Source organism: Sciurus vulgaris (assembly GCF_902686455.1).
Source record: "Sciurus vulgaris genome assembly, chromosome: 16".
Classification (NCBI taxonomy): Eukaryota; Metazoa; Chordata; class Mammalia; order Rodentia; family Sciuridae; genus Sciurus; species Sciurus vulgaris.
Genome location: NC_136477.1, coordinates 10,323,709 through 10,335,763, shown reverse-complemented (window position 1 = coordinate 10,335,763; position 12,055 = coordinate 10,323,709). Strand labels below are relative to the sequence as shown.

Here is a 12,055-nt window from a genome sequence, read left to right as displayed (position 1 = left end):
AACAACCACCACACAGAGACCAATGACACACAGAAAGACAAGACGGATGCATGTACTGCCACCCACAGGTGACAGACACACAGACCGACCACACAGATCAATAACATGGCCAGTGATGAACACTTGTGGGCCATCACGCGGGACAGATGCATGTCAACGGACACCTGACACACGAGTGACACTGGCAACAGTTGCACGTGGGCCCTTCCTCTGTTAGCTTCACCCCTGCTGCAGATTCTCATCCTCTGCATCCTTGTGCACATCAACCCTGCTGTGTTTCCCTCCCCCTTTTTTAAGAGATGCCCCCCAACCCAAAGCCAAAAACTGACCAAGTGAGCCAGCCCTGGGTAGCTGGGATGCACAAGTCATCGGAGCTTCCTGAGAGGGAGAAGGCAGAGCCCAAGAACGGCTGAGGTGGGCTGGGGCTGTGGCTCAGTGGTGGAGCACTTAGCTCACACCCGCAAGGCCCTGGAGTCCATCCTCAAAGGGGGGTGATGTGCATCAAAGTTGTGGCTGCTGTCTTCTGTGGGAGGCGAGAGAGGCACAGGCCCGTGTGACCCTCCTTGTCTCACCTGGGTATAGCTGCAGGGAAATCCCTAGGGCCCTGGTTTCTCAGCCCTCAGATCCCTAACTACTACGTCTAACCTTCCTTCCACCCGGAACACCTCCCCTCCATGTCTGCCCAGGACTGCTGCCTTCTTGCCATTTGGGAAAAACCTAACCTAACATCACCTCTTCAGGGAAAACTTCCTGGACTATCCAGTCTAAAACACAACTCCCACACCCACCCATCAGTCTCAAGTTCAGCTCCTTGCAGGCATCCCTCTTAGAACCTGCCGGAAGTTTCATTTCTCTATCTGGCTCATAATTACTTAATTCCCATTCATCTCTCCCACTAGACCATGACTTCTTGGGTCCAAGGTGGCCACATCTGTGTTCTCGACCACACGAGGCCTCCCCAGTGCTCAGCATGGAAAAACTTACTGCGTTTACACATTGAACACATCAAGGTCTCTGTCTACAAATTCATGACTTTTTTTTATCCATTTATTCAACATTTATTGAGCAACTACTGTGTGCCAGTCCCTGGTGGGGATACTCAGAGTGAATAGAAAAAGCCAATTACAGTACTGTGGTGCATCCCTGGAATCCCAGTGACCCGGGAGGCTGAGGCCAAAGAATGACAAGTTCAAGGTTAGCCTCCAGAACTTAGCGAGAACCTGTCTCAAAATAAAAATACCTGGGAGTGTAGCTCAGTGGTAGTGTCCCTGGGTTCAATCCCTAGTACTGCAAAAAATAAAGATAAATGATCTGCTGGCACCAGTGTTCTAGAGAGTAAAGCAATATTCACTTAGCTGGGTGCTGTGGTGTACGCCTGTAGGCCCAGCTACTTGGGAGGTTGAGGGAGGAGAATCACTTGAGCCCAGGAGTTGAATCCAAACTGGACAACACGGGGAGACCCCATTTCTTACATATGATTTCAATAAAATGTCTAAAATCTTAAGTACTGATCAGGGCTACAGAATAAAAAGTGTAAGATAAAGAATTGAGAGGCTGTCTTATCCCTGGGGCTCAGGGAAGCCCCCCACCCAGGGGTTGACGCTGGCATAGAGACTTTAAGACAGGGAACTAGCTAAGGGACTTGGAGGTGAGGACTCCCCAATCAGAAGGAACGGCAAGGACTCAGTGTCATCGTGCACACCGGTAATGCCAGGTAGTCTGGAGGGAGGCTGAGGCCAGCCTCAATTTAGTGAGACCCTATCTCAAAATGAAATAAAAAGGGCTAGGGATGTAGCTCAGTGGTAGCGCACCCCAGGGTTAAATCCTTACTGTCAACAAAACAAAACAGCAAGGGCAGGCAAGATTTTGTGAGCTTCCAGGAACCTGGAGGAGGCCAGTGGGAGTGGAAGGGATGATTAAAGAGGAGAGGGACCAGCAGGGACTGGTAACTTGCTTGTGCTTTGTTGCTTTCTGTAACCGGCATCTAACACCCAGAGCCAGTTTGCCCTCTCTTGCCCTGTTTCCTGTTCTCATCTTTGCTCATTAAATGTTTGCATGGGGGCAGCCACAGAAGTTTGGAGCTGCCCAGGCAGACTTCCTTCTCCAAGGCTCTGTGTTCCTGCTTTTGAGGGCTGAGGGAAAGAAGGGGAGGCCCAGCTGTTCTCTCCTTATGTCACTGGGGGGATGGTGATCTACCGTGGGGGTTGCAGCTGACACTCCGTGTTAGCTTTGAATCACTGATGGGCCAAGTGAAAAGGCAAGTCGGGGTAAACCAAGGCAGTGTGGGTGGATGCTGGCTGGAGGAAGCTTTGAGGTGGGGGCAGCAGTGGCCCTTTAACAGGAGGGGTATCCTGAGGCTCACACCCACAACTGCAGCACTGCCCTCCTCCCACCCATCCCACCACTTGGGACTGGGGCTCAGCCCATCCGGCAAGGCGGCTTCGCTCTGCCAGTAATCAGACCTGGGGGAAGCACCTGATCTCCCACCTTCAGGATCTAGCTGGGTCAGGGGCAGATCGGAGGTCGGGCACTGGGCGGAAGAGATAAGCAACAGGGAGGAGGAGGAAGGAGCCGGTCCCCACCCCTGCCCAAGGGTCCTGTGATTGCAGGAAACAGGGTACCGCGAGGACAAGCTCCAGATCACGCTGCTCACAGACAGCTTGTCCTGTGCCTGACGCCTGGCACATAGTAGGCTCTCAAAAAAAAAAAAAAAAAAAAAAAAAGTTCTTTGAAAGAATAACCATCGCAGTTGGGATTCGACCACATTGTCTCACATTGCATCAACAGAAGCAGAGACCGAGAGTCCTTTATAAAAACTTTATTGGGGGAGATGGGTAGAAAATGGGGGTGATGCCCCTGGAGTTGAATGAATAAATAAATAAATAAATAAATAAATAAATAAATAAATAAATAAATAGAACAATAAATATGCCCCCGTGTGCGTCTCAGGGGCGGCCCCCGGCCCGCGGGGTGAGGGGAGCAGGTCACGCGGAAGTCAGCTGGATGGCGAAGACCTCGCCCCCAGCCGGCGACTCTGCAGCGGCCCCCGCCTCGGGTCCACCTTCTGCGCTCCCGCCCGCGCCCCCGCCCGCGCCGTTGAGGCACACAGCCTCTCCTGAGCTCTCCGCCTCCTGGACGTTATATTCGCCCTTCTTGCAGGCGGTGGACTGCACGTAGAAGGCCAGGCCGGCCCCAGCGGCCAGCAGCGCCGCGCCCCCGGCCGCGCCGCCCACGGCGATCCAAAGCCATGGACCTGGGAGGGGGGGTGGAGATTCTCACCGAGGGTGGGCAAGCTCCCGGCTCCCCCCACCCCCAGTCACTGTCCCCTGGCATGAACATGAGGTCAACCTCAATATCTGACCCATAGGAGCCTCAAGGAACTCAGTCTGGTCTTGCGAGAAGTGGGAGCACAGTAAGGACCCAGGGCCAGTGGGACCGCAGACCAAATTTACATCCCCTTCGGCTCATGGGAATATAAACCCTTGACCCCCAAACCCATTGTGATGTCAATTCTCTCCATTCCCAAAAGGACGAAGGCCAGTGAGGCCAGCGCAGGCTTTCTCCTCCCAAGACAACCCATCCCCTAGACGGGGGAGGTACCAAGTCTACCCCAGTCCGCCCCAGAACCCACTCCAAGATAATCACAGCCTCCCAAGGCAGTCACAGCCCTGAAATGTCCCTCCCCTGGGGCTGACCATCCCCTCTACCTCCACCTCCCACTCCTAATCTTCCATCAACAGCCCCCTTCATCAGGTGCCACTGACTTCTACTTTGGCCCACCTTGGTCTCCTCTCTTGGGACTGAGAGGCAGAGACTGATCCTGTCCGGCGCCCCAAGGCCCAGGTCACGTCCTCCAGCAGATCCCTTGCTTCACCCCCAGCTGCCACTTACCAGCCACGCGCACCGTGATGCGCCTTGCATGGCGCCCATGCGCGTTGGTGGCTGCACACTCGTACTCCCCGCCGTGACTGCCCATAGCGCCCGCCACGCTTAGCGTGCTATTGTTGCTCGACAGGCCGATGTTGAGGGCTCCCGGGGGTGCGCGCCAACTGATCTGGGCTGGAGGCCAGGCCTCCGCGCGGCAGGTCAATGTGAAGTTCCCGCCCGGCCGCACACTCGAAGGTGAGGCGGCCAGCTCCGCCACCACCGGACGGTCTGCAGTGGTCAAAGGGGTGAAGATCAACTTAGCGCCTGACCGACGGTTGCTCAGGTGCCCTACTCTGGTCCACCAAAATTGATCTGAGAGCTCCCCTTTTCCGGTGAGAAGCAGAAAATGCTGCTCCGCGTCAGAGCACCCTCCCTCCACCACCAGTATTTTATGACATAAATTTTGCGCCCTTCTAATTGAATGGGAGGAGGTGGAGCCTCGCCACGGTACATTCAGAATTTAAGGGAGGTCGCGCTGCTGTTCTCTAGAATTTTCATTACCCCCAGGTTAAGGCCAGGACTCCCTTTTCTCAACAATGGGACTGGGAGAGGTGCCGCTGAACTCCCGTGGGCTCTGTCACAACTGCAAGTTCCTGTTCCCGGGACAGAGTCCCTTCCATCAGGTAATGCCTGCACTCACATTCTACACCCACAGTGATGGTCCGGGAATCTGTGCCATGCGCATTGGTGGCCACACAGAGATAGGTACCCGCGTCCTCTCGGGACACGCGCTGCCTCTCAGGCTGGGGCGCACCCTCTCTGGAGCAGTGCACTTGTGGGAAGGGCTGACCTCGGGCGGTGCAGGCCAGCGCTACAGGTTTAGCCCCTTCCAGCCATGTCTGGTGACTTGGGCAGGTGGACTCATCCATCTGTGGCGACGCTGCAAACATCCAGTAGGGGGCGTCAGGGAGGGCGGGGACCCTGGGACCACCCCTTACTTCCAGCCCACCTGGGCCCCGCTCACACTCCGCGCTCACGACAACTGTTTTGACCGTGGAGCCGTGCCGGTTGGTGGCGTTGCAGATGTAGATACCGGGTGTCAGGTCACTAGCGATGCTGGGGTCTCTAGGATTAGGGTTTGAGCTGGCCAATGGCAGCACCGCCCCCTCACTGGCACCTTCAGAGCCCACGCACTCCACGCTTGGCTCTGGCTTCCCATCGACCTCACAGGAAAACAGTTGTCCAGATCCTTGCACCCACGTCCAGTTGCTGGGGCAGCTCAGCTCCTCAAAACTGGGGCCATCTGGGACACAGGGAAGCAGGGATTCACACAGGGGACAGGAAGCCAAGCCCAGGTTGTGCCAACAGACCCCATCTTGCCCTGAGCCGCCCCTACTCACATTCCACTGTGACGGCCACATTTTTAGCTGCAGAACCTCGAGCATTGGTGGCTTCGCAGCGGTAAGTGCCCGCATCCTCCCGAGCCACAAGCAGCAGCCCCTCGACAACTTTGGCCTCCCCAGAGCGCACACAGCTCACGTTGGGCGGAGGGACCCCATGCGCCACACAGCTCAGGGAGGCCTCTGTGCCCTCCAGCCAAGTAAGTTGTTCTGGGCAGCCGACACTGTCTAGCGCCGGTGCATCTGAAAGGAGGTGTGTTGTTGGGTTTGAGGTTTTGGGACCCATGTGATATCCCTAGTGACCCTTTTTGGGTCCCAGTGCCAGGCTGGGCTGGGCAGGCTGTGCCCTGAGGGGACTGCTAGCCAAATGGAGTGTAGCTAATCAAGCTTTGAGGCTTCCTGAGCCCTGAGTGGGCGTTTTTTTCTAATTCCCACAGTGAACCCACAGGCCATTTCGGGTCTTCAGCCTAAACATTTTGCCTCCTTGACCGCCCATTTTTGCCAGACTACACCCACGCACCATGCCCCTGCATACGCTTACTCCTTCCCCTCCATACTTTTCCAAGATTGGTCCCTGATCCCTCTTCCTCACCAGCCTCTTCCCATTTCCAAAATCCTGCCCAGAGACACACTTCAAACCCTATTCTTATACTTCCCTGTAGGTCAGCCCTTCTTAGGCCCTGAGAAACAAAAAGAGATGCGCCCTGGGTACCCCTACTCACACTCTACTGTCAGTGTCACGTCCTTGACCGCCTCGCCCTGCGCATTGGCCGCTGTGCAGCGGTAAGTGCCCGCGAGTGCGCGAGTGACCGGACCCAGTAGGCCAAGCGCCAGCACGGCCCCGCTGTCGGGCCTCGCGCAATGCACCGACGGCGCTGGGTTTCCGCGGGCCTCACAGCGCAAAGTCTGTTCTGGGCCCTCTGGCCACGTCCAGCTCCTGGGACAATCAGCGTCGTCCAGCCGAGGACCATCTGCGGGCAGGGTCGTGAGATACAGGAGGCGAAAAGTGGCTTGCGAGGAATGAGCCCGCTTCCATTACATGATCAGAGTAAGCAGGTGCTTGGAGGTCTCAAGGAGCGGGGCAATTAACTCACATAGGACGCGAAGCTCAGCGCTCTCGTTCTTGCTCAAGGTCTCCCCGTCCACCTCGAGGGAGGCGTCGCAGAAGAAGCCACGCCTGTCATCATTCTCAGTGACGTTTAGCTGGAGTTGGGCGGGCTGCCCCGGAACAGCAGCTGGAATTCCCTCCAGTGTGACCAGGGCTCGAGCCCCGGCTGTGCAGGTTACTATCACCATCTTCCCCTCAGGGGCGTTGGGGTCGCTCAGGTTCAGGAGGGGCGCTGGGAAGCCTGGGGATCAAGCATTGCCTGGAGTCCGCTGACCCCGCCTCCCCTACCGCCCTGAGTGGTTCCGCAGTTGCAGCCAACTACCCAACCCCTATCTGCAGGAACCTTCAAAATCATCGGGCCACGCCTATTCCGGGACAGAGATCCCGCCCCCTCTTCGCCCCGCCTTTGCGTTGCCCTGGCCCCACCCCTAGGTCGAAGTTCGGTTCACAGCTCCTTACTGTAGATCGTTAGGTTCTCCTGGGCCTCTCGGCTTTCGCCCCCCAAGGTCACGATGCAGACCAGCTGCCTTGCACCCTCCTGCTCTGCGCTTGCAGTGACTGTAGCAGTGGCCATGAGGGCGTCCCCTTCGAGTGTGACATAAGGATTCAGTCTCTGATCTCCCAATGCGAGGTAAACCCCGGCCTCTGTGGCTGGAAATAGTCCGTCCAAGGAGCAGCTTACCGGCTTTTCTGAGCCCACCTCTAGAAGCCGGGGAGCAACGAGGCGCGGGGAGTCTGGAGACAAGACTAGGGTCGAAGAATAGGGCTTAAATTTATGTACTAAGTTGTCCATACGTACTAAGCATTTTACATTCACTATCTTATATTATCAATCTCAAGGCATAGACGAAAATAACTCAGCGGGTGAGCACTGAAGTAACGAATAGCATTCAGATACATACGCCTCTAAATTTAAACGCCGGCCCTCCCCAACTTGGGATCTTCACCCCCACTCACCGAAGGTTCGGAGCTCTCTGGGGGCTGAGCTGTTTTCAAACAGTCCTAGGCCGTGCGGTCGCAGGTCCAGCTCCGCGCGACATGAGAAATTAGCTCCATGGTCCTCTCTCCGCGCCAGTACGGTGGCGGTGAGCACCGCGCCCCGCGCTCGGGGTGGCTCGCCCGCAAAGTTTCGGCGGATCAGTTCCTGAGCCCCCCGCAGCAGGGTCAGTGTGAGGCTCCCGCGGGGTCCGGCTCCCGGGACCCTACAGCTCAGGGTGAAGTTCTCGCCCACGGGCTGCCAGGGAGGCAGCGGGACCAGCTCTACGCGATCCGGCCGCTCTGAAAGGTGGGAACAGCTGCTGTTGGAAACGCTGGAGAGTAGGGAGACCAGACCCAGAAGGGAAGGCGTGGGGATCGCGAGGGAGGAGCCTAAAGGGGAGTACCCTGGAACCCTGGGGCGGGGCCTTGGAACGGAGGGAAAGTAGTGGAGTATGAGCGTGGCCACACAGAACTCACGGAAAGTGCGAATGAGCCCACGCGCCTGTAGTGTGCGCCGCGCGCAGCGGAAGAAGCAGACGGGCTGGGTCTCTGGCTCGCGGATGTCCACCAGCTGCCGCGCCAGCCAGCGCAAACCCCTCTGGGTCCCGTTTCGACGCAGCGAGGTCTCCAGCCCACCGCGCTCCGGTCGAGGGCAGTTGGTGCTGCAGTTCAGCCACAGGGAGCCCCCGCGCTCCACAAGCGCAACGCGGGGTTGCAGGTCCGCCCAGAAGGGCTCCTGCGCGACCGCTGCCCGGGGAAACGCGGGCTCAGCCTGAGAAGCCAACTCCCTGAGACCTCAGTGCCCCTACACCAAGTCAGGAGTCCCCGAGGGACAAGCAGAGGCTGCAGTCAGGAAAGAACCCAGGAATCCCGCGTCCTGCCCAGGGCTCAGGTTTGGTTGTGTGCTCCCAGATTCCAAACCTCAAGGGTGTCTTTGGGACATGGCAACAGAGAGCCCTGGTCTCCAAGGCGCCAATGAAGTGGTGGGAAAATATGGGAGAGGAAAGATGGGGGCTCGGATGCACACAGCAACGCTGGAGGAGAGAACTCCAGATGGGGGATGGGGAATGAACCAGTTCTCAAGGTCCTGGCAGATCGCCAGGAGACTGAGGTTGGAGTGAGGGCAAAGCAGAGGTGAGCCTGAGGCAAGGATAAGGGAGGACCCTAATCCTGGGCAAAGAATATGGAAAGAAGACGCGGGGCTGGACGAATGGAAGGAATCCCGGGAACCGACCCGGTTGCTAGGGCGCCGAATGGAGCGGGAACAGCGCCTCTGAGTCATGAGAGTTGAGGATATGGGGTCTTTGCGGATCGTGAGTGGGAAAGACGCCAGTCCGTGGACCATAGTGCACAACAGAGATCGAGGAGGTACTCGGGAAAGGGACAGGAGAGCCACAGGGTCTCCAGGGCACGGGGTTAGGTGCAAAAGAACACCCTACATCTGGAAGGGAGTAGGAAAGCCAGGAATCACGAGGCTGGGGCTCTGTGTGTGGTGCGGGGAGGGAGATAGGGGCTCAAGGTAGGGAGCAGAAGCGTGGGAGCGAGGAGAGGGCGGAGCTGGGAGGGGCGTAAGGCCGCTTCTCTGGTCTGGCAACTCCGCCCCAGCCCTGTCCACCCCGAGCAGCGGCGGGCTCTTACCTGAGAGGCCAAGGATCCCCAGGCCCAGGGCAGCCCAGAGGCCGAGTAGCGCTCGGCGCAGCCCTGGCGAAGGCCCTGGCATCGCCGCCGCGGGGGAAGCGCAGGAGGCGAGGGGAGCGCGAGTGACGAGCCGGGCTAGAGGACGGCGCGGCGCGGCGGGTGGAGTGTGGGGGAGGCAGAGTTGCGCTCGGGGATTGGTTTAAACGTTGGTAACTTGGTTTCCAAGGAGGGGGCGGCGGCAGAGGCGGCGGGGGGCGGGAGGCGAGCGTGCACTGGGCTCCCGGCCTTGGCGAAGGCGAGCCGGCAGGAGTGAGCGACCCCCGGGTCTACGTGGAGGTCGGCCCAATCTCCTGGAGCCTTCTGGGGACGACCACGCTCTCCCGCGTCATCCTCGGTCGCGACGCGGAGGTGGGGGGATATTGGGTTGCCCTGCCCAAACCTCCACCCACCCTGGTTTAGATGCTAGGATAACAAGCTGGGCTCCGAGCTCCGCCCCCGTGTTTAGCTCCTCCCACCAGCGCCCCTTAGGGCGGGGATTGATTTGGAGGTTAGGAGAGGTCTGAGCAACACCGTATGGGAAAAGGACAGTCTAGAGAACGGTGTGAGGATGCCTTCTTTCACTGAACCTTCTTTTGACCCCGAGGAGCTGAGGATTACAGCCACCTCTAGCCCTCCCGCTCGGCTCCGGCACGCGACGGAGGGGGCGGGGACGAAAGTGCCAGCGAGTCGGGGACACGTGTGCGTGCGCGCAGCGTTCGCGGGCGTCTAAATTAGAATCGGCTCGGCGCGGGGTCTGTATTTACCCAGCGTGCAGCGGGCATGTGTCTATCGGCCTGGGTGAGCGCGATCTTTCTAAGGAGCTCCTTTGAACGCGCTTTCCCCCGGGCGGGGCCCTGGACCGTGTCCGCTCTGCTAGGTACCGTAAGCAGGCGTAAATTCTGCATCCTCGTGAGACCTAGAAATCAAGTGTGACGCTTTTGACCCTGCATCTGGGTCCCAAGCTTTGACACCTCCCATATGCCCACCTAGCCCAGTGACTACCAGGACGTTGCTAGGACACCAGCCTGTGACAACCTACGTGGACCATCTGATTACCTCTTCCTTGCTGTCACTACGTAGATACTTCTCTGGGTATCCCTTTCCCTCAATACGTGACCCCATGTGACCCCGCCCATTTATTTTCTGTTCCTCAGCGTTAATGGCAATGAGTACCCCTCCAAGGTTGGCCTCCTGGAAACCAGACAGTCTAAAGTGGAGATGGGGGTGGGAAAGGAAACTTAACATCCAATCGGAGCTGCTGCGTGGTAGCGGCGGAGCCAATGAGGAAAAGCTATACAGTGAACCAGCCCTCCCCCAGCCCAGGGCCCCATTTAGCCCATGTGCACCTCACTGATAACGCTAGCAGATGTTTTTACTATGCCGGTAGGGAATGCAGAGGTACTGGGACTCTGGAACCCCAAGTGGGCCTTGAGGGAGAAACCTCAGGTGCCTGAGCAAGACCAGAAATTTTGAGAAAGCAGGGCTAATAAATGAGACTGTTTCCTCCAAGGACAGTTAGGCCATGGGACAGAGAGTGACTGAGGAAGGCTTTATTGATCCGAGTTTGGTTCTCTAAATTGTTCCAGACTTCTTTTTCCTCGGGCTCAGCCGGCAGAGAATACCTTTCTAAGCCTGGGACTGCATCGCTAGGTACTTGCGCAGGTAGGCCGCCCCCATGGCAAGAAGAATCCCCAGGAGGGCTGCAATGGAGATGGAGGCCAAGGCTTTGGATGCGGGGTTCCAAACTGGGAGTAGGAGGTGAGAATTAGGAACGGAGCACCCTCTTGGAGTCATAACCTCCCTCCCTCAAGTCCCCAGGATTACAGGGTGCCTCACCGAAGGCTGTTAGTAAAACGGGTGCTGAGCTGCTGCGTACCACCAGGCCATCGAGATTGAGGCGCGCGTGGCAGGTCACTGGCTGCCATAGGTCGCGGGGCCCAGCGCGCACAACATGGGTCAGCGTCACATTGGCCAGATACAAATCTCTGAAGCGCTCCAGGCTTTCGAAATAGATGATCCGGCCGCTGCGTCTCAGACTCACCACCAAGAAGCCCACTGGGAACACGTGCGTCACGTGGCAGCGCAGAATGTACTTGTGGCCAACTAAGATCGGAGGCTCCAGGATAACACTGCCAGGCCGTTCTAAACCAAGAAGGGAACCCGACCGTAAGGTCCGCGGGCGCCCCCTAGCGCGACTTTCAACTACCCCATCCTTCACCTTCCTCCCCTCACCCCAGGCGGGCCTGTACCCCTGTCCCTTACTGTAGGCGGTGACCCTGGCAGTGGCCTCGCGCGTTTTCCCTGCGCAGGTGACGGAGCAGCGTACGTTGGAACTCCAAGCCTTCACATCCAGTAGCTGGTAAGATACCCAACCTGGCCCACTGAGCGTCTTGCCCCGGCGCAGCTGGGTGCGGAGGCGGGAACTTTCCGGCAGGGGGCAGCTGTTGCTGCAGTTAAGCCACACCGAGCCCCCCGGCGGTACCGCCACCAACTCCGGACTAATGCGTACCCAGAATGGCGCTGACGTCCCCGAGGGGGCGGGAGGGCTGCTGCTGGTGTTTTGCACATGCTCAGCCCGGCGGTCCAGCACGCCTCCATCTCCTGGATACATGGTCACCAGCAAAAGCAGCAGCGACAGGAGGAGCAGAGACCCCATGGCAAAAAGCCCGCACTTGAGGGCCCCAGCGCCAGGGAGCCACCACTGGCTCTGGAGATAGGCGATTCGTAGCCCCGCCTCCTTAGACCCGCCCGAGAGGGGCCCGAGATCCCCAGAGGACCCAGGAGCCCTGCGGAAGATACCCGCCCCTTTTGGCCCAGGAATTACATTCCAGACCCCATTGTCAACCAGTCGTCATTGCAAGTTGCGGACGGGTCCAGAGTCCCGAAAGATAATTTTAAAAAGACCCCGGATTTAGACCAAAGCCTCAGGGTTGAGCCAATGGGCAACCTTCTCTTGGGGGAGGAGGTGGGAGGTTAAGACTGTGGCTGGGCTTAGAAAGGGTTCCTTCCAGTATATGTGACACGG

The 12,055-nt window shown here is 58.1% G+C and overlaps 2 protein-coding genes across 7 annotated transcripts; both read right to left on the bottom strand.

The window, feature by feature from the left end:
* Window positions 1–2,802: 2,802 nt before the first annotated feature.
* On the bottom strand, window positions 2,803–10,506 carry ICAM5 (intercellular adhesion molecule 5). Of its 6 annotated transcripts, XM_079114669.1 has the most exons (11): window positions 8,992–10,506; window positions 7,831–8,100; window positions 7,333–7,653; window positions 6,835–7,122; window positions 6,362–6,616; window positions 5,990–6,238; window positions 5,268–5,510; window positions 4,892–5,170; window positions 4,568–4,807; window positions 3,892–4,155; window positions 2,803–3,253 (listed from the first exon to the last, which is right to left on the bottom strand). In XM_079114669.1, exons 1-11 carry the CDS (start codon window positions 9,071–9,073, stop codon window positions 2,985–2,987), a joined length of 2,760 nt encoding a protein of 919 aa, XP_078970795.1. In that variant the 5' UTR covers window positions 9,074–10,506; the 3' UTR covers window positions 2,803–2,984. The 6 variants fall into 6 exon arrangements, 5 of the variants coding, with proteins under 5 accessions (XP_078970795.1, XP_078970793.1, XP_078970794.1 ...); XM_079114667.1 differs by having other exon boundaries at window positions 7,333–8,100; XM_079114668.1 differs by having other exon boundaries at window positions 4,568–5,170.
* A 24-nt stretch (window positions 10,507–10,530) lies between these two features.
* ICAM4 (intercellular adhesion molecule 4 (Landsteiner-Wiener blood group)) lies at window positions 10,531–11,862 on the bottom strand. The gene is made up of 3 exons (XM_079114739.1): window positions 11,293–11,862; window positions 10,867–11,172; window positions 10,531–10,775 (listed from the first exon to the last, which is right to left on the bottom strand). The coding sequence occupies exons 1-3, from the start codon at window positions 11,684–11,686 to the stop codon at window positions 10,657–10,659; spliced, it is 819 nt and encodes a 272-aa protein (XP_078970865.1). The 5' UTR covers window positions 11,687–11,862; the 3' UTR covers window positions 10,531–10,656.
* Between the last annotated feature and the right edge of the window lie 193 nt (window positions 11,863–12,055).

Coding starts and splice junctions, on each gene's coding strand:
- ICAM5 (XM_079114666.1), bottom strand. CDS start 9,073: ATGCCAGGGCCTTCGCCAGGGCTGCGCCGAGCGCTACTCGGCCTCTGG. Junction 6,617..6,834: donor GGAGAACCTAACGATCTACA/GTAAGGAGCTGT, acceptor CTTGATCCCCAG/GCTTCCCAGCGCCCCTCCTG. Junction 6,239..6,361: donor CGCTGAGCTTCGCGTCCTAT/GTGAGTTAATTG, acceptor CCCTGCCCGCAG/ATGGTCCTCGGCTGGACGAC.
- ICAM4 (XM_079114739.1), bottom strand. CDS start 11,686: ATGGGGTCTCTGCTCCTCCTGTCGCTGCTGCTTTTGCTGGTGACCATG. Junction 11,173..11,292: donor TGCCAGGGTCACCGCCTACA/GTAAGGGACAGG, acceptor TTCTTGGTTTAG/AACGGCCTGGCAGTGTTATC. Junction 10,776..10,866: donor CGTTTTACTAACAGCCTTCG/GTGAGGCACCCT, acceptor TCCTACTCCCAG/TTTGGAACCCCGCATCCAAA.